The 20,538-nt window shown below is 37.5% G+C and overlaps 1 protein-coding gene across 6 annotated transcripts in view; it reads right to left on the bottom strand.

Annotated features, from left to right (window-relative positions):
* BTBD7 (BTB domain containing 7) overlaps nucleotides 1-17,761 on the bottom strand; it is a 42,277-nt gene extending 24,516 nt beyond the window's left edge. The window contains exons 1-4 of one of the 6 annotated variants that reach the window (XM_026079422.1): nucleotides 17,655-17,758; nucleotides 13,169-13,354; nucleotides 6,747-7,826; nucleotides 1,969-2,322 (exon numbers count right to left, since the gene is read on the bottom strand). In XM_026079422.1, coding sequence (XP_025935207.1) covers nucleotides 2,267-2,322; nucleotides 6,747-7,826; nucleotides 13,169-13,250 — 1,218 coding nt within the window. In that variant the 5' untranslated portion in view covers nucleotides 13,251-13,354; nucleotides 17,655-17,758 and the 3' untranslated portion in view covers nucleotides 1,969-2,266. Of the gene's footprint in view, nucleotides 1-1,968; nucleotides 2,323-6,746; nucleotides 7,827-13,168; nucleotides 13,355-17,654 lie in introns of those variants that run through there. The other 5 variants (XM_026079421.1, XM_026079420.1, XM_026079419.1 and 2 more) reach the window with 5 other exon arrangements.
* Nucleotides 17,762-20,538: the final 2,777 nt, after the last annotated feature.

The raw sequence follows: 20,538 nt of genomic DNA, 5'->3' as shown, positions 1-20,538 counted from the left end.
TAGCCCTTCAGATTGTTAAAGCGAAATTAAAATATGACCTGAAAGTTAGGTCAGATGCTATTTTGTGTTATACTAACTGTATACCTTTCCACTGTGAAAGCTAAGTTACATCAATTCTAATAAAGAATATTATCCAGCCATTTGAAAAAATTAAATTAGGGAGCAGATGTAAACAAATAAACTTGTGCAATTTTAAAATATTTTATGACAATATGACACAGTTATAAAGCTGTTTAACCTTCTAAGATTTTAACAGGTAGATTTTTGAAATAGTAAATTTAGCCAAAAGTGATTGATAGAGAACTGTTAAATGTTCAAAGCATTCAACATCTGGGGCAAAAGCTTTAATGTTTTTCCTCCCAACTGATGAAAACAAATTCACACTCCTGCTTCTGCCACATGCACAATACATGAATTCAAGAAGCCTGAAATCAACATTTACACCTTCCGCTTCTTGCGATCACCAGTTGACAATAGTCTTTGACTGGGCTTCAGCATTCCTTAAGAAGCACATTCAGCAATATAGCTGATCCAGCCTAAATAGAAAACAACTGTGGAGCAGACATAAAAAGCTGCCAACTCAAACATAATAAAACTGAGGGAAGACCTTAGCATGAGAACAATGAAGGGCTGAAGGCAGAAGAGCCGATGTTCAGAGGTACTACTGCTAGCCAACACTGTTGTTCGGTATTTGTTTAAAGCCACATAATTCCTGCAACACAGGTTGCAGAAATAAAAATCTGAAAGCAGTGACCAAATTGTTTATCTGCAAAAGTTTGATTTCTTGGCAACAACACAATTATGTGCCTAATTGCACAACTTGGTCCAATTCATTATCTTCATACTTAAGCCTGGAATGTAACAATGCTCTAAGGAAAGTGTTTCCACTCACTGCTTTCTCCCCTCTTAATTTTCTTAACAAAAAACCTAAGTAGTAATTTCAGGCTTGAGTACAAGTGAGTCATGGTAAGGAGACAACAGATCAGAAGATCAGATTTATGTTAATATTTACTTAATCACACCAAATTATTTTATAGTTATGAGTGCCAGACAAGTTCCTCTGAACATTTCTTCTGCACTGATATATAGCTGGCATACTTGCTCTAATCTTCCCACAACACACTTGTGTGCATTTAACACTGCTACTGTGGGCTTCCTGGTGTTTCAGTATTTCAGTCCTGCTGAGATCAAGGGTACTTTTGATGTTGGATGATATCTGCCTCTAGATCAAAGACTGCACTACTGAATATGACTTTAAAATAAAGTTTCTTACTTCTTACTCTTGTCAAGAGCAAAGTCAACACCTAAAAATAAAAGGAAAGACATACATAGCAGTAAGTCTAAAAAWTAATTTATTTTTTCCCCTGTTTGAATTTAGAAACTTTTTTGAATCAGCAGGTAGAAAGGACTCCCAGGCAAAACTACTGCATTTGGTCCCATTATCCAGGAACATGTAACACAAAAATATGTTGTTCCACCACCTCAGTGGAACTATATGTGAGAGTCAGCACCAGGGCCAAGATGCAAAAGAGGAATTGTATTTAATATAGGCATCTAACAGAATTAAGATACTTAAAGTCAAAACTTCTCAGCAACAACCAGCCTAACTCACTGCTCTGCTACACCCACTGCTGTGCTGTAAAACTGGAAGGGAGAAGGGGTTGTTTTGAGAATGCATTATAAACAAGATTAGATCTGATCTGGTTTTAAGAACTATGATACAGAAGAAAAAGGGATAAGTGATTTTACACTTGATCTCTTTGTGAGTCAATGTGTTAAAACGATCACACCAGTACAACTGAGGGAGAGTGGCAAGACAACATAAAAGTGGGGACAGAGTGCAGAAGCAAGCAGCAGAGTACATCTCTTCCACTGAGAGATGTGCTCGAACCTCCTGGAGAGTGCTCTACCCCCACAGCCACTGTGAAAGCAGTAAAGAACTTCATTTTGATAGTTCACAAGTACTGCAGCACTAGTCTCTGTGCTATTAAGTGCAATAGGTTTTAGTATGATCAGATAGATGAGATYTGCTTGCCAATTAGTTCAGTCATATCTAAAGGCTGAATTCAGCTTCTCTTGGAATACTTAATGATCTTGGAACACAATGATCAGACGAAGCATCAAATCAAATGGAAGTCAGAGTAAGTTTTTCAATAAAGTAGTTTTACTTGGACAGTAAAGATTCTTAGCACATATTCAAACCATCACTGACCTCATCACTGGGAAACCATCTATTAAAATAGGACAGAGACAGAAAAAAAGAGCATCACTGTGTTAGGAGCAGAAATATTTCCATGGAAAGAGTCAAAGCTGAATCATCTCCTGAAATTGAAGAAAAAAATGACAACATCTGGATATTTCTCAGAAAGGACTCCGAAGACAAATCAAACTACAAATCAATTGAAAATAAAAACCCCAGCTGATCAGAAGCTATAAAATACAAACTTCACTTGACACTCAGCTACAAATACCCAGCCAAAACTGGGTAAAAGTGAGCAAAATGAGTTGGAAAGAGTAACCAGACTTCTGTATAATGAGCCCAAAATATTTTCCAGGAAACCAGGGAGACAAGCTTTAGCAAGTTTGGAATTGGCTAGTACAAATGAACTGAATTAAAGACTTGTGCTGGGGATGGGGGGGTGGGGGGAGAGAGAGAGAGAATCTAGAGAAGAAAGTTAAGACTTTACTGCAGGAACCAACTGATGGAATCAGGTCAGAGAACCTGGGCAAAACAGGATACCTACAGCACAACAGGCTGGGAAGAGTTATTACAGGACCAAGCCGAGAAACTTCAAGAAAACTGCCCGCTCAGCTGTCTCTGACACCAAGGCAATGCTGTCTCATCTAGCATCTCTCCGCATAACATCTTGAACTCTGATGTYTGAGTGACAACTTCAAGCATAGAAGTATGCTAGATACGAAACTGGAGACAGGACACCACTGAAATGAAGATCCCTGTCATCTACCTCACGTCCAGTATTACATTAACACTTTGCCCTCCCTTATTATAAGTGCTGGAATAAGAAAATTGGCCATTATTGAGGTCTGCATACTTTGCTAAATGATCTGTTAGCCAAGAGCAGGCATATAGTTTTTTCCTCCAGTCACATAAGCTTCCTTTTAATTTTGTGTACAAGATTAGACCTGAACAATTCTTCAGTGTCAGCACACTACCAACAAGCTAAAAACAAACACTGTAAACTAAACATGAAGCTACTAAATACCATCTTCTATGGCATATATAGATTTTCTACAAACAGCTTACTGCTTTCTCCTGTAGCTAGGTAATAGCTTTTTTTTTTTTTTTAACTATTATTAGTTCAAGTCAACACTTACCATATGGGGGGGGGGTGGGGTGGGAATATCTGTGAATTTACATTTGTTAGTACTGCATAATATAATACATTCCAATCCTTTCCTGCTTTTACAGCATTTCTCTTCTGTGCATATGTCCACAACTTCTTAGCCCTTCACTTTACCTCACCTCACCGTCACACAGCTCATCACTTTGGTGGTCATACATGGATTTATCACAGAAAGAAGGAAAAGGATCTCTGAAGGCCATAGCACCCACTCACTCGCAATCACCATTCCTGACACACTCGCAGCTTGGGTGCATCCGTGAGCAGGGYGGCCGAGTCCGCACGGTTGCCCTAGCTGGTCTCAGGCACCACGGCTGCTGCTGAGGCTGTGCAAGCCCAGCCCCTCTGTCGCTGGTGCCTTCCTGTTGCCTCCCCCGAGGCGTAGCTGTGGGAAAACCTTTAAGGAAAAGCCAGGATCTTGTTACCACTGACTCACAGAATACGTATATATTTGAGAGCAGCACCGATTTATAGTCCACTATGGAAAAGTATGCTGGTTTGGGACACACTGATCCAAGTTAAAATGAGCAGAAATAATAAAACTCAGCATTAAATCAAACATCAGGGGTTTTTTTCCAGCATTTACTATCACCAAAAACATAGAATTATAGATAGGAAAATAGCTTTTATTTAAACTTCTCCTTGAGCTCCTTTTGTTTTGTCAACCATTGCTTATCTGTTCTGAGAGAAGTTACACTGCTTCTGCAGAGCATCTTCAAATTCCTCTGTTGTCCCAGCTCACATTTCCAATTTGAGGAAAGAAATATACACCCTGCTCATTTGAGAGAGGAGGCATAATCATTCAGTGGCTTACTGAGGGCTTTATTCACAGTCTAATTCCCTCATCAATGCCCTTGAGCACACTGAATCCTTTTTAGCACTTGTATAATGTGCATGTACAAAAAAAAAAGGCACCAAGAAACTGTATCCTTACATCACCATTTTCCTTTCAACTCTTGTTTTTCTTACTTGCTTTCAGCTGATCTACCAAACCGTCCAGTTCTCAAGTAGTATTGACCGGCACAATATTGTACAGGAATTAACTCAATAATAACATTTCACTTAACAAGAGTAAATTGTTGCCACTTCTGCATTCCATTTAATGAAGTTTCCAGGTGTACGGGGGGATGACAGGGATCACAAGAACAACATAAGTCTACATACATAAGTCTACAAACACCTCTCCCCCTGTGGCAGCATATCTCAGAAAACACATCTCCTTTGTCTTCTGGAAGTTATATTTCAGCACGATTATTTCAACTTTCAGCATCATCTGAAAAGTAGCTTCCTAGTATCATCCTCTAGGAAAGATACAGTAATTAAACCGGTTAGTTTCCCATAGCTCTATCTTTCACAGTTCAATACAACCATTAGGAGAAGCTATTGTAAACACAACCTCTTCTGCAATAATTTTATCTGCTCTTTACTATCTGTCCCTTCCTTAAGAAGTCTTCTATTTTACTGAATTCTGTTAGATAGTTTAACATTAATAAAAACTTCATAACCTTGTCAAATTTCTTTTGATAGCCAGAAGTTACTGATGTACAGGCCTACAGTAAAAAGTTATTCTTATTAATAAACTAGCTTAAGGGAATTGTATTGCTGGTATCTCAGTGAATTCCATTCCCATCAACAGATGAAACAGCAAGCAAAGATCCTGCCACACAAGAGGAATTAGTCCACTGCTCAGTGCTCAGAAGCCCCACCAGAGGCTGCAGTAACCCTGGCCAGCCTACATGGGCAGAAAGGCTGCATTTTTGAGTTATCTTCAAGAATAATGGCCAGGTGTGAAACCTTCTAAACTTTAGGTCTGAAAATGCTGACTGCCTCCAGTTCTGCGCATCAAGAAATGGATGCTTTTATGTCCTGCAACAGTAGTGCAAATAAAGCTTTTTTTCATTTTTACCTTCCATTAACCAGTAATATTAGAGATTGTGTACTCCCTTTGACATAAACTACAGAAATCATCATTCAGGTTTACAGCCTTGCTAACAGATAATACTTCATAGCAACTCTAAACATTTCCTTCTCTCATGAAGACTCTCTCGTATCCCCCTCCATGTCATTTACACCCAAAAAAGGGCTTACGGATGAAAGTAGATAAATATCAGAAATATTAAGACCAGTTAAACCTATCAGAAGTGAATAGCATGCTTCAATAATGACACTCAATACAGTTAAAATTCACACAGCATTTTTTCTATCCCTAGATAACACAGATGCATTATCTCCAGTTCAAACAGGGAAAATAACTTTTTCTTAAAGTACCTTGTCAGCCACTGACAGCAAGACTCAGTATGCATACTTATGCTGCAAAACAGGAAGAATGCAAGACTTAAGCTAACAGTTTAAGAGAACACAAGTAATTCTAGGTACTGTACTATCACCACAGTGAAGGATCCTATTTTCAGGAAAGACTACAGACTGTTCAAAAAAGAAGCAAGATCCGCAGACAAATGAAGTTGCTAGCATTTTTAAAAGAGTCTTAGCCATTATGCTCAAGGCTAGAGTACAGCTTTCTCAATTATTTATGAGGACAAAAGTCCCAACTCATAGCTTCTGCTGACTAGGCCACGGGGTAAGCTGCTGTAAGAGCAGCATTTAAACTGTTCCATGAGAACAAACATTGCTAATTCTGGTAATTCAAAAGCTCAAATAAATTCAGCTTTTTTTCCCCCAGCAACCCACCCCCTTCTCTCCCAGTCTTACAATAACGTAACAGCCACGTAGAATTCCTACAGTGAAACGACACATCAGTAGCGCATTCACACTCATTTAAGATACCCTTGATCCCACTGACATACAGTTTCTATGTCTTCTTCAATTAACATTTAACTAAGGAAGCATACTACAGCTATTGTGCATTTACATTTTAAAGAGAAGATGCACTTGAAATATGAGCAAATATAACTCCACCTGTAAAAGGCCATTCGATTTATCTGTGGGCAAAGTGAAGAAATATGAGATGTTTCTTGCTTTCCCCCCSCAAGCCAGAACACATGGAGGTATACTACCCACTGCATACCCTGCTCCTACTCCAGGAGGACAGACAGTTACTGAAAGGCACTGTGAAGAGAATGCACAGGGCCGGATGGGAGAAAYAGAGCTTCATTACCCACTGATGGTTTATTGGCTGCTATACTGGTGAGACTATGTATGGAGAAAGCTGACCTACTCGAAGCTGGGGAAACAAACACTTTCTTCCCCTCCTTCCTTTTTAAACTACTTTTTGGATTATTGCCAAAAAGCACAAATTTATTTTAATACTGCCTTTTAACACCAACCCTTCAACAGGTTTAATATTAAAGCTATCACAATTGACAACAAGCTAAAAAAATGTTCTAACGAAGTCATTTATTTTATAGAAAGCAAAGTATTACATACCTTGTGCAAGCATGTTAAACTCCAGGAATAGTGCTATGTGATAAAGCTCCATAGCTTCTTCAGCCCTAGTCATGTTTAGTTTTCCTGCTACAAGAGCCTGAACTTCACTTAAACTACCCACTGAAGGGCTGGAGTGCAAAACAGAGAGGTCCACCACATCTGTATACATACAGTTTAAAATGACCTTAGCATATTTTTTTGGTATGATAGACTCATCTAATATAATTCTAGTTGGAGTCCGCAGAGTTCGGTCTGTGATTTCTTCACCAGTTCGTATCCTCCTTTGCAGCAAGTGACGAAAAAATGGAGATCGTGATGAAATAACAGCTTTGTGAGCTCTGAGCTCTTCATCCAGGCAGTTCTGACTTCCACCAAAGGTTTCAACTAAATCGGAGTTGGATGAAAAGCTAAGAACCACATCATAGTAGCACATGTAATCAAACAGCGCACGCATGTCCACATCTAAGGAATTTGGCGTTCCAAATTCTTCACTAAGCTGCACGAGGATATCAACATTTTGAAATCTTGAATCCTCCATTCCAAACTCTCCCGTATAAAGGTAGTGTAACAAAGCAGAAAACATAGGCATATCTATGCCAGCTGTGTTAATATCCATTATTATTTCTGCCCCATACTCTGGTGAGGAAGAAAGCAAAGTCTTAAAAAACGGACATCTTGCCGCCAAGATCGCACGATGCACAGGAAAACAAGTTTCTTGAAATATTAAGTCTACATCAGTACAATATTTGTACTGATAAAGATCAGCCATGTCTTTTTGTAGTGTCCTGGCTTCTGGTCTTGCCAAATTAGCTTGTAGATAAAGCTCCTTTAAGGCTGACGTCCCTTCATATTCTTCTACCAATGCATTAACATCTCTGACATCCCAGCCTGAGAGAAGTTCTCGCATCTGCTTGGCATGATCAGCAGATCGGCTAGATTTCCGACGCTTAATGAATTTCTTTTTGAGGGTGGCAAGGCCAGAGGTTTTCTTTTTCTTGTCTTGAGGTTTCTCATGGCCATGGTCAAGGCTATACAGCTTTGATTCACAGCCATAACCTTGATGAGAGTAGGATGATGTCCCTGAAGGCAAAAAGGAAAATTTAATGCATTTATTCTTTAAATTTAAAAGGAAAGATCATAACACCACAGCAGTTAGAAGACCACTGTCTCCACAAGTTACACAGTTTTCCTTCTCCTCAGATCAGATAATTTAACAAGTTCATACCTAGATAAGGCTGCAGTCAAGTTTAAGTGCAAAAATCCTTTTTTGTGTCTAAAGACGTTTATGCCTATTCTTTTTTTGTAGAATCTACCCATGGTTCTAGGAACCAAGCAATGCCACCTGATGCAGTTTTGTAGCAATTGGTACACTGTTATCTAAGGAGTAAATAGAAACTGGTCAGTGTTGCAAATTCAAGTCTAGTAACTAGGAGGTGAAAAACAATCTTTATAAAGACTTGTATAAACTTAATGAAACAGCAGCCCCCTTCATCTTTCACACCGATTTTCAGTTCTAGTCTTCTAGCATTGTCATTTCAATAAGAAAAGCATACCTGGTATTATATATATGTATTGCATTCATAAGAAAAAGAGATGGGGTAAGGAAGGGAAAGGGAAGAGGGAACACAATACCCCAAACAGTCAAGAAAATTGAGAACAATGAATCAATTTTCAATGCAGATTTAGCAAGAAAATAAAACTGTCACATGACAATCAAGAAATGCTGAAAAGTCTAACAAAATGGGCTCTTTGCACACAGAGCTACAGATGCTAGTTTGCACATACTTTCCATTTAAAACAGAGCATGTAAATTTTACTTTATTATTAGAGATATCCTTTGAATGGAGCRGTATACAATTAAAGAATACATATCAATCAATTTCTATATAAATGGTCTTTGAGGAAAAATGTCATGAACCAAACTTGTCATGAAACGAATAGTTTCCTTTCAACACTGTGTTGCATACCTGACTCGTTCTGCTAAATGAACCTTTTCTCAATGTCAAACAGTTTGATGTTAGCTACATATACAAGTAAAATAGTACATAAACAAAAAAAACTTGTAAGTTAATAAGAAAAGGGGAATCAGGAGTTGTGTTTCTAGCAGTAATGGGAAACTGAAGTAATGTTTTAATTAAAGAGTAGTTAAAAACTACAGTTTAACAACACTATGACTCCAGTGTTAAAGGACTATTTTTTAATTTAATTTAGCAAGCTTTTTTGTTGAAATCCATGTGTCTTTTTTTTTTTAATTAGAATCTTCACTCTAAGCCAGATGTTGAAAAGTCAGACATGACAGAAAACATACACAAAAACAACTTTTTCTTCCAAACAGTATAGTGGAAGATGACAGTTTGCAAATGGTGTGAATATCACCCCTGTAATGATAAATTTGCTGATCTTAGAGTAAGATAACATGTCCCTTCTTTTACATCAGCATGTATACTATATGTAGTTACAAAGGAGAGGAAGGAAGGAGGAAAAAAAAAAAAAAGAGATTCATCTGAAACAATATTTGTCAAAGTCTTCTTAGTAGAAATAGTTAATAAGTTTCCATTATTACCCTTGTACAACTTGGCTACCTATTGCCCTTTTGCATTTTGAAGTAGACAGCACATCCAACCACACCACACAGGTTTTGTGGCCTTTTATAACTTGTTTATCATTTTTCTCTCACAGTTCCACCTGTTTCAGGTAGACTTGATGTGATGCTATTTTGCTGTGCTATTTTGACAGTGATGCTATGTGCCAATTTGTCAAAACTCAGTGCTTATAGTTACTACGCTGTTTCAGACAGGTACTTCTAAACTGTGAAAGACATAGGAGCAATCTGAATTCATATTTGAGAACACGGCAACTGTAGCAATCTAAAATTTCTGTAAATTGTTTTATTATTTAAGCCTCAGCAATAATTACTAAATAACCTTACAAAATGGCTTTTATGCCAAGCCAATTAAAACTCCCCCAAATAATGCAACGTAATGGTTTTACAACTCATTTATTAGTGAAAGCTTTGAGATGCAGGAAAGACCTCTTCAATCATTTTATCCATGTTACTCAAAATTCTGCTAGATCAGACAATATGTTACTAATCATACTGAAATTTCAAGACATTCAAAAAAAATTTTTTGAAAAGATGGCAGTAACTCCAAACAACTTCAAAGAGATCATGTTGCAAAATCCACCATATAAATTCTCTCCACATGATATAACAATAGAAAAATGGGGATTCAGTGTATCTAGTCTCCTGCTGATAGAGCAGAAATTCTAGAATTTCTGCTCCATTAAAGAAAAAGAAAGCAAGGAGAGATGGCATTTTGCAATAAAAGTACAACTGCTCTCCGGACATTCTATAATCATTTTGCTGAGAGGAAACATGCCACATCGTTATTTGAAGCATTTTGGATTCCAATGACCAGTTTGAGGATGTGGAGTATTCTCTTATGCTGAAGAGAAACTAGGACACCAGAAGTCTTAATTTCTTGCTTCCCTGAAGGCTGCCATGAGGTATTACTTACACGTGAATCACCCCAAGATACCAAAATACTATTCAAATCTATGTGCACCCAGAGCTACATACAGGATTTACCTTCAGATATACTAGGAACAGTGCTGTTAACTACTATAAATAAACAAACAGTGCTATTAGTAGGGCTGCCACACAACTGCTCTTTGCCAGAGACAAGAACAAGGGAAGAAAGCCTTAAAGCAGAGACACATCAGCATAGCCTATCTGGGTTCACAACAGCTAGCGGTTCAGTATCCCTCAATGACACAATTTGAGTCTCCCTCTTTCTGGCCTACCTGCATTTCTTGACGAGGCAGCAGCATTAGAAGGAAGGAATAAAAATGTATTCCTCACTTCCACACCAAAATACACCAATCTATTAAATACTATACAAGAGCAATAGSAGCTTTATACCCCTAGACCATATCATATCTTTGAACAGATAAATATTTACAAGACACAGATGACTGCCAAGAGAAACTACTCAGGCACTTGACAATGAATAATGGGATTTGTCTAGTCCTCTGCATGCCTACACATTTTAAAATCTAATTATAGAGCTTTATTTAAAAATAAACATCTTGGAACAGATGTCTCACCCTAGAAAATGGTGGGAAATCCTCCTTCTGAAGGCTGTAGACAAATCAGCAAAAGATGACTAGTTAAGCCTTTGCTAGAATAAAAATTTTTTAAAACAGCAAAAGCAGTTATTTTTACTGATTTGCTTCTTTATAGACTGCAAGCACATTTAGCATTCTTTCAAGTAAACTAACACAAGAGCTTGCACTATGAAAATGTTGTGCTTTGCCAGATCAGTTCTCAGCTTTTAATACTCATCTTCCATTTCTACATTTACAGTGTAGCACAATACTGTGCTTTAACAGTAAAGCAGCAGTGTCTAAAACAACTAACCCACAGGTCTGAATCCAATTTCAGGAACTAAGGCAACTAGTACATTCTATACAACTATTACACCTCTAGTCCTCATATTTCCAGTTCTATTTTTAGAGTAAATAGATCTAATGTCTTCTATACAAAAGAAAGTCTGTAGAAGTTGATTTATAACATTACAACATGATTATTCTGACAAGTGATGAAACACTGAACTATCAATTTTGAGTATACATCTATTTTTTACTGAGACAGCCACAAAACGAGTCAAGATAAGAAAAAGCCAAACGACATGAAGTAGGAAGAAGAGATGCACGCCAGTGCTGTAAATAGCACAGTTACTCTGCTAGCACACGCATGCAAGTGCCACCATCCTACCAAAGGTTTCAGACAAGAATTATCAGAAGACTCATTTGCTTTACCTAAGATTAGACAACCATATGCATTTAGACTTTCCTGAAAAAAGTCTCAACTTCAATTTTCATTAGGTAATAGGGATCAGTAAGTTTACAGTGACATACTAAATATGGGTTTCTATTTTAGGCTTAATACTGAGGAGCATCACCAAAGCCTTCCACATGCCAGGGACAAAGTTCCCAGGCAACTTAATGAGGCCTTTGGAGGATCCCCCTCTGCAAAACTCTGCTAAAAAGAAAGGTGTTTTGGCATGCAAATCTACCTGCTTTCTGGTTAATAAGGGTTTCAATGGTTGCATATACAGGCAGATAAATATTTCTAAAGGTGCAATGAAAATGTTTTGGCTGCTAGTTTAGAAAGATCTACATAAATTGGGACAAATATTTTACTACTCCTAGTTAAGATACACTGAAAATACACAACATCTTAAGGAAGACTTTAMAACATAGGTATTCAAGATATTAATACCAAGATTTTCTTTAACATGCTACTAGAAGAGCACACACAAGACTGAGTCCAGAGCAGAGGTCTCCATATGTAATAGTTTGTGTACTGTCCTCTACTCAGATCTCCAAAACATCAGGAATGTCATATAAGCCATGAAAAATATATATATATATATATTTTTAAGTCATTTTTTCCTCTGCCAAGGACTTTGCCACACTTCCAGTAGTGATTAAGAACAGAAGTAACACTGCACATCAGTTACTGGTTAACTACTTATTCGATGTTGCAGGCCAAGGTATAAAGGAGATAAAAGTATGTTTATAAAGTATTTATGTTATTTACTGCTAAGATGATTCTTCAGGCTGTCGGGGGTTTTTTTTAAACAAGATTATCTTCTCACAAATTGTCTTCATTTAGATTTATTGCATAATCATTTTTTATATTGTGACAAATCTACACTGAGGTCCTTTTGTGCTAGACTGAAAAGCACTCAAAGATGGTACCTGCCTCATTTATCCCCACTGGGATGAGAAAGTAACTTCTTAACAGCAAATTAGTCCATGTTTCTAGCTAAGCAACATCCTTGCTTGTAAATAATACCATTAGGACAATAAGCACTCCCCCATTTACAGAGACACAACATGGACAGAAGCAGAAAAAAGTTGTCTTCAAGACTGCATGTTACTTTAACAGGCTTACTACCAGAGATATCCCTTCTAGCAATAAGAAATTCCCTCTCCAACTAGACATAGTGCCAATACCACAATGAACACCGATGATCAAAAGTGTTATATGCTTTAACAACATTAAAATACTTTTCATAAAAGATCTAAGAAGAGTGAAAAATGAGAGATACTATTAGGATAGCAACTGCTCTTCAAGCAGGGACAAATGGCATGTCTTATCAACAAATCCACCTCTTTTTTTTTTAATTGGCTGGTATGTTTACTAGCAATTGGCAGATCAACTTATTGCCTACATAGGCCAAACAGATATCAGACAGTGCCAAATTTCATGCACTATTGACCTTGAATGGATTCAAACCGGTGACCTTGAAAATAAGAGTTCTGCATAACATCACTGCAAGCAATTCAAATCCAGTGCATGTACAATCCAGGAAGCTGTTTATATAAGTGACAAGATAATTGAAATATGTTACCTATGAATGTCTGTTGTGCCTGTGAATTCCCCCCTACCCTTGGGGAACACGAATGAGGGTAGTTAGATGCATTAGCACCCATTTTCTTCAGTCACTCAGGCATTCCGCCTGCTGGTTCTTCGATGTATAATCCCATAATCCTTCACAGATCTTCAATCCCAGATTCAGCACTCTGTTCCTCCATTTCTGAAAAACAAAAACAGCAGGAAGTTATTTTGTTTTAACAGCTGTTTTCAGTAGGTATTAAGCAATTTAGATTAAATAAACACAGTCTTCAGCATAAAGTATTTTTATAAAATAAAAACTTCAAACACTTTCAAGATAGCTTTTTATTTGCAGGGTTAAACCAAGCTCAACAATACTTTTTCTTCTGAAATAATTTCCAGGTCATTCATAATTCAACATGATAAACTACAACACGGAACAGGAAGGTTATCAGTCTCAAGCTTTTAGCTAAGAAGTCTTTAAGTACAGGTTGGTCTAGACTAGAAGAGATCTGCTCCTTTAACTATACCAAAAGAGACTTTTCATGCTTATGCATTTACACACTGTTATAAAAATGCTAGAATCAATTACGCTGACTGAGAAAGCAGATAAGTCAGTCCTATTAGAGAGATGATATCACCATCACTGCTTTCAGCTACACTCTGGTTTTGTACCAGTTATGTACTCCTCATTCAGTCATACTTGCCAAGTGCGGACTAGTGCCTAGAAGCAGGTTTACAATAGCAAAAATAGGGTATTTATCCATTATCTAGGTGAACACATTTAACAAACCCAAAATCTACTGTCTTACTAGGCATTCAAAAACGTTTTAGGAAGTCAATACTGAAGAAACTTGAACAAGGATTCATGCTGTACATACACATGCAAGCACATCCTGATTCCCTCTCATATGAAGAGCTGTGTTAAAGCATTACTACTGCAAAATGAAAGTTATCACAATGAGAAGCTCCTGTCAACTGAAAACGTTCATTCCCATCCAGAACACAAACACAAGAGGACAGATTGGAAAGACTGGTATAACAGTAAAGCCCGTACTAAGGATTTTGTAGTCTCTGTTCAATACTGTGAACATGTAGCCAAATCCCAATGTGTTGGTATCAATTTAACTATACTTTCTATATGCTCCCAACCTTATCCTCTTCCCAACACAGCACTGGTATGTCAGATCAGACAACTATGAGCCATGCAAGAGTATGTTTCAAGAAAGTTACAGCACTGTGCCAGTTTCTTTCCTCTGCTTTAATAACCCATTTATTTCCAAGTTCAGAAATAGAAGTTCTCACAACACTGGAGAGGTAAGACTGAGACAAGTGAAGAGACACGCCTGGCTTCTTAGTCACAAACGCAGCATGCTAAATGGATCCTGGGGAGCAGAAGGCTGAGACACAGGCCAGGAGGGAGAAGGCTACAGATTGCTGTAGGCATGTGAGGGGCAGGGGATACAAGTGCTGGAGGATTAGGGGTCAGCTTATACGCAGAAAATAGCAAATAAGGGTTTCAAAACCTGACTAGGAGATGTGGATGTGCAAAGTGAAATGGTGAGACACAGACATCCRGATGTCTTACACCGCGGTTCCTAGGATCCGGAAGTTTGGCATTTCTGTTGTATATCACAGAGATTTTCGAAAAAGAACCAGAACTTCTTGTGCTAGATATTATGTGCAAGCAGAATCCCTACTCTAAAGCTCGTATAGTCCAGGTCTGCCCAACGAAGCTGCAGTGTGCTGAGCACTAGCTGAGTTCTCCTAATGCGGCAGACAACTGTAACAACACAGCAGCTTTATACCAATTATACGAGACAACTTGAGTCAACCTACAGCTTGCAGATGCAAGGAGGGGGAGTTCTCATCTCCTCCCTCTCTAGCCAGGTGGTAACGTCTCCTCGCTTGCACAGTCTGGTGCTTTTCTTGACCTTGTCGCTAAGCAGATTCAGCTTGCTAAGTCATCAGAAAACAGGAAGATAAAATACCTTTCTACTCAAATAGAAAGTCAAGTGTGCTCAGTATGAAGTTAGAGAAGAACCAGATAACACAGAAATTGGACATCATATCACTTCTCAATTACAAACTCTTAGATCGGTTCCGTCTTAGACACATTTGCTCATTTTCTTTCTTGTACAGAAATAAGCTATTCTAGGATAACCATATGCTTATCTCCATACAAAAAAGCTCTACTGATTTAAGAAAAATGTTTAGGAAATAATTTAAAATAGTGACACCCAAACTAATTTGTGTACCTACACAGAATACATTACACTGATTTGCGATCCATTTCTAGATTAAATTAATTACATTTAGTACAAGCTATGTGGAGAGAGTCACCCTTCAGTTTGAATTCCAACTCTCTCCCAAATAAGGACCAGCATCCTGGGTAGACATCCCAATAACTTCCTTTCTCTTCCGTTTTCTTTCGCTGAAGGAGATGAAGTTGGACTTAGTCCATTTGGACAGAGTCCTGGAATAGTGCCATTTGTTATTCCACTTTCCTCTTTTGTATTCTGCTGTGGTCTGCTAATTTGTCCATTAGATGTCTAATAATATTTTTCAGTTCTTCCTTGCATGGGGAAGAGCTGAAGTGCTAAGAAACAAGGGTCTCAAACTGCAGAACTGTTGAAGAAAAACTATCAAAAAAGTATGCTAAAGTGATCTTTTGCTAACAAACACTAAATATACATAACCAGGGCTCAGGCTGAAAGTTAAAGATACCTCCCATCTCCTTCTTCCTTTTGGTAAGAAGTATGACACAAAGAATAAGGAACACAATCAAGAAACATGCATTAACAGTTCAATACCATTAGACATGCAGTACCTAAATCTGCAGAGTAACAGGATTTAAATTCACTGAAAATGTAAATGCAAAAAAAAAATAATAAAAAAAAAAAATCCTGAAGTATGTGATCTGTCAAACTAATTTCAGAGGCTAACCACAAGAGCAGTTTTACACATTTTAAGCACGAATAAATGGCATCAAGAGTGAATTCATTCACTACATTTCAAGTGAGTTAAGTAATTCTACAAAACATAGGGCAATACCAAAATAGCGTCACACTAAGTAACACTACTATATGGAGTTTTTAAACATTCCAAGTTTCAGTGAAGGAAGAGTTCAATATTTTAGTAGACAGGTACTATGGTCTGCCATTCGGCCCATTTACACATGCCAAAACTTCTTGTTCCTCCTTTCAAATTTACTCATGACCAAGTAATGTATGGTTATGTTGACAGATTTCTTGAAGTTTTTTTTTTAATCTTGAATTCAAACACATTCTAGTTGATTACAAACCATATTGTGTCCCACAGCTCAAAACTGATCACAGCAATTTTAATCCCAGTACTGTCCTTAACCTTATGAATCAACCAAAAATACAGTTCTTACAGTGATATAATGAAAATCCAGCTTTCTACTCCCCCCTTCTTACAAGACAGTATTATATAACTCATATTTTCCCAAACAATTTAAGCTGGCAGCAGCGATGACTTTGTCGTGGAGGAAGCCCTGCCTTCCACCATTTATTCTTAAAAGCCACTTTCCTTGTCTTGTTTATTCTGGCTCAAGTTTACAGTGAGCCAGATAAATCGACCGATGTTAAAAAAACAACCCAGACAAAAAGTTTTATTTTAAACAAATATCACTTGCCTTTTAAAAAAAAGGCATCACATGGACACTTGTGCCAGCACAGGTAGAAAAAGAGAGAGGGCAACACAAACACAGAAACAAGCTCCCAGAACCAGGATTGCATCTTTCGACAGCAAGGCACACTTGAATCACTCATGGATTTAGGGCTGTTTTCAATGTCTGCTTCAGCTTTTATGTTCTTACTAAACACAGTCAGCTTGCAAATACCTGCTGAGCCTAGTATGAATATAAAAACATCTCGGATACTATACAAAATGCCAAATCAAGAAAGCTGTTTCCCCATGGTGGAAAAACAGCTGCAGTACGAGATGAACAGAAAAAGAAGAAACAACAATTAGATCCTTAGCTGCAAAAGGAAAGAAAGATTTCATCTTTCCTTGCAGAAATTATCCTGAATAGCAAAAGCTTCCCTACTTCAGCCACTGAAGAATTTTTAAAATCTAACTATAGCCTCAAAATACAGGTTTAGCTTTTTGGGTTTTTTTTTAAATGGCAAGTGAACTACTTCTTGATTTTCATATGCATTCACGTAAGCATTATTAAAAGGAAGCTAAATTCCGGATCTGCTGACCTACTGAAACAGGAGGTCTTGTTGACAACAACAGTGATGCACACAATGATTGTGTTATGTATGTATACATGGACACAAGTTAAACAATTTCAAAGCTCTTGCTTAAAAAAGCCTGCAATGCAGTAAGTAGTATATGAAACCAGGAAGCTTTAGAAGCCACGGTTACTCAAAACACTATAGAAAGCACAGAAGTGACCTTCAGATTAAACTGATACTTAGAACAGGAGAATAAAATTTTAAAATAAACACAAATCTAGTTAAAAGTTTCAGTACCTGAAATAAGTTTTCCAGTCTTCTCAATGCTTGTCAAACTTCATGAACCCAAAAGCCTAAGAAACTAAGACAACTTGCATTTGAGGTGTCTGGGCCAACAGCCAAGAATTCCTGGATTGGGAATATTTGTTTAACAAAAAGTCTGTGTACAGAATGGACTTTGGATAACAGTTACACTTTGTTTATAGTCATCACTCAATACAAAGCTCTCATAAAATTTTCTGTAGTCCACTGGGATCTAATTAAGATAAAGGGCAAGGTGGGGAGTGCTAAAACATGCTTCACAGCTACCAAAAGAGATTTGACATTTTTTCCCCTTTAAAATTTTGAGAGATTTTTATATTTCTTCTGAAGTTGTTGGTATGGGATTACGAAATAATATAATCCTAACACTAAGGCAGGAAAACACATGAAGTATATACACATACTTGTACCAACATGATTTTTCAGGTTTTATGTTTTACTTAACACATTTTAAATTTACTGTCAGTAAATGACAACACAGAGCAAGTATCATAAGCATACCTTATTCATATTTGCTTACATTTTTATCTAGACTAAGAATGTTATGCTAGTTTGAAAGGAACTGTTGGGGCAAAAAGCAGGAGAGTAGAAACGTAATGCATGATAACATTTTAACCAGCAATAAATAGCTACATTTTTGCAAAAAAATAATAAAAGGAAAAATCCCAGTGAGGAAATATTTCAACCAAATTTTAGCAAGGATAAACCTTTTTCATAGAGGTTAGGCAGATGAATAATTAAAGAATCAGAACACATGAGGATGGGCCACTGCCACTGCCCTCAAGGTACATCCATCAGCTGCCTTGACGACCTCAGCCTGCCTCCATCACRGAGGCACACGGAGAAGCTGTCCAGAGATCTATTATGTGCTGGGCCATCATAAGGGGGTTTAGTAATAATCCCATATTCAGCCAAGTAGTTCTGCAATTCCCATCCACCTGGGGAACTTCCAAATCCAGCCCTGTCCACACTAGTTATTACACCATAAAACTACTGGCATTACCAGGGAGCAAGCATCCATAGGGACAAGCACTTGAACAGAGAGTTTCTTATTTGTAACTGGAATTCAAGCTGTTCATTCAGATGAACACTTCCTACCCACATCACTTTCCTACTATCCTACTGGCAGATTCCTCAAGAAGGAGGAGCTGAGGGGAACTGAATATGACCAGTCTAGACATTCCTCCTATTCCATTCATGAGGCACCCAAGAGGGGTGCTGGCATACTTACAGATTTTGCCAAGGCTAGAAGTCTCCTCTCTCAAGAGCATGCACACCCAATGACTGAATGCATATGGACAGCACATCTTGAAGAAATTCTGTAATTGGTAAGTAATACTCTGTTCAAAGGAAACAACTGAAATTGTGAAGGACCAACTGATTATAACCTGGCATATATCCAAATCTATGGAGAAGCAGATATTGAAAAAAAAAAAAATAGTCAAGCAATCAAACTTTGTCATTATTCAGAAATATCAGGGTCATAAGATAGTAAGACGTAGCTGATGTAACGGAAGGGTTCTGGTTTGGATTAGTACTATACAAAATCAAGAATAGRTAACATTATTTGTAATTTGGGTCTACGAATCTTTTCATTATTTACTGCATCATAAAGAAAAAACAATAAGCAAAATATCAGAACTTAAGCCACATTAAGAGTTGGGCACATAAGCACAAGAGGGCAAGAAAAAGCGGATACAACTGGAGTATGAAAGTGAGTGTACTGGTTAGTTCTGTTTAGAATGACGTTTCAGCTTTCACAAAGAACCCTTTCTCAAATAAAGTTAAGCAAGAATCTTAAAGTACGTTCTTTTTCATAAAGTAGTATGCTTCCCCATTAAAAAAAGTTTTTAAAATGCAGGGGCCAAAAACCCCACAACAGTCTCGGGCCTTTACTCCTAGATCTGTTGATAGTCACAGGGCTGAGCTTTTGGAAAAAAATAAAAATAAAAAKAGAAACAAAAAAACACCTTGTACTGCCTTTTAACACATCKTCTGGGGAATAAGAGCGAACRTTAAAAGAATATACTCAAGCAGCGTATAGAGACCTGTAGCCTTGAAGGTATGCATACTTCTGAAAATGAAAACATTGAAAAGCATTCTGGCAGTTGAAAAGACACAGAAAGTACAGGAAAACAGTCATCTTTTCAATACTCCCTTTGCAAATAGTGTTCATAGTAGGATTTTTGATGTTCTGCAAAGCAATTCAGAGTATGATGTGAATGTGTCACATCCAAGCAGCCATCAAGTAGCGTCATCAGCAGGGAGCAACAAGCTGAAACACTATGGGAGCTTAAGAGTCATGGGATACCAACATATTTATATCATCTCCAGTGCTTATTTTTTTTAATCACACCATCTTCAGACTAACCAAATTATAGCACTACAAACCCATACGGAATAGGAAGTTCCTCTCAAACAGCTAAAATGTTTTCATATACTGGCAAATGAACCTTGATCTCTGTAAAATACTTATCCTTCCAGCTGGTTGCATGCACTCACTAATTTATCAAAAGCCTATTCTGACAGATGAGACTCACATGAAAGACTTAACTAATGTTCTAGAAGCTGATGAATTCAAAACACATTCTTTTAGCAAAATCAGCAAGAACACATCTTTTGCCCTCTAGGACTCTCTTCAAATTAGGTGTCTYACTGCTTGTATTCTTCAATGACTTTCCATTTTTAGGATTTCATTTGAAGTGAGTATTATTCACCTCATAGAATATCATTCTGGACACGAAATATCATTAATCTACTATGCAAGGGATTCGAGAAATCCTACTGACCAAATCTTATCAATATCACTGAACAGAGTAATTATGTATGAACATATCCATTTACAAGGAAAGTGAAAAGA

Source organism: Apteryx rowi, unplaced genomic scaffold (assembly GCF_003343035.1).
Source record: "Apteryx rowi isolate R43461 unplaced genomic scaffold, aptRow1 scaffold_5, whole genome shotgun sequence".
Lineage (NCBI taxonomy): Eukaryota > Metazoa > Chordata > Aves > Apterygiformes > Apterygidae > Apteryx > Apteryx rowi.
This window is presented reverse-complemented; position numbering and strand designations above follow the sequence as displayed.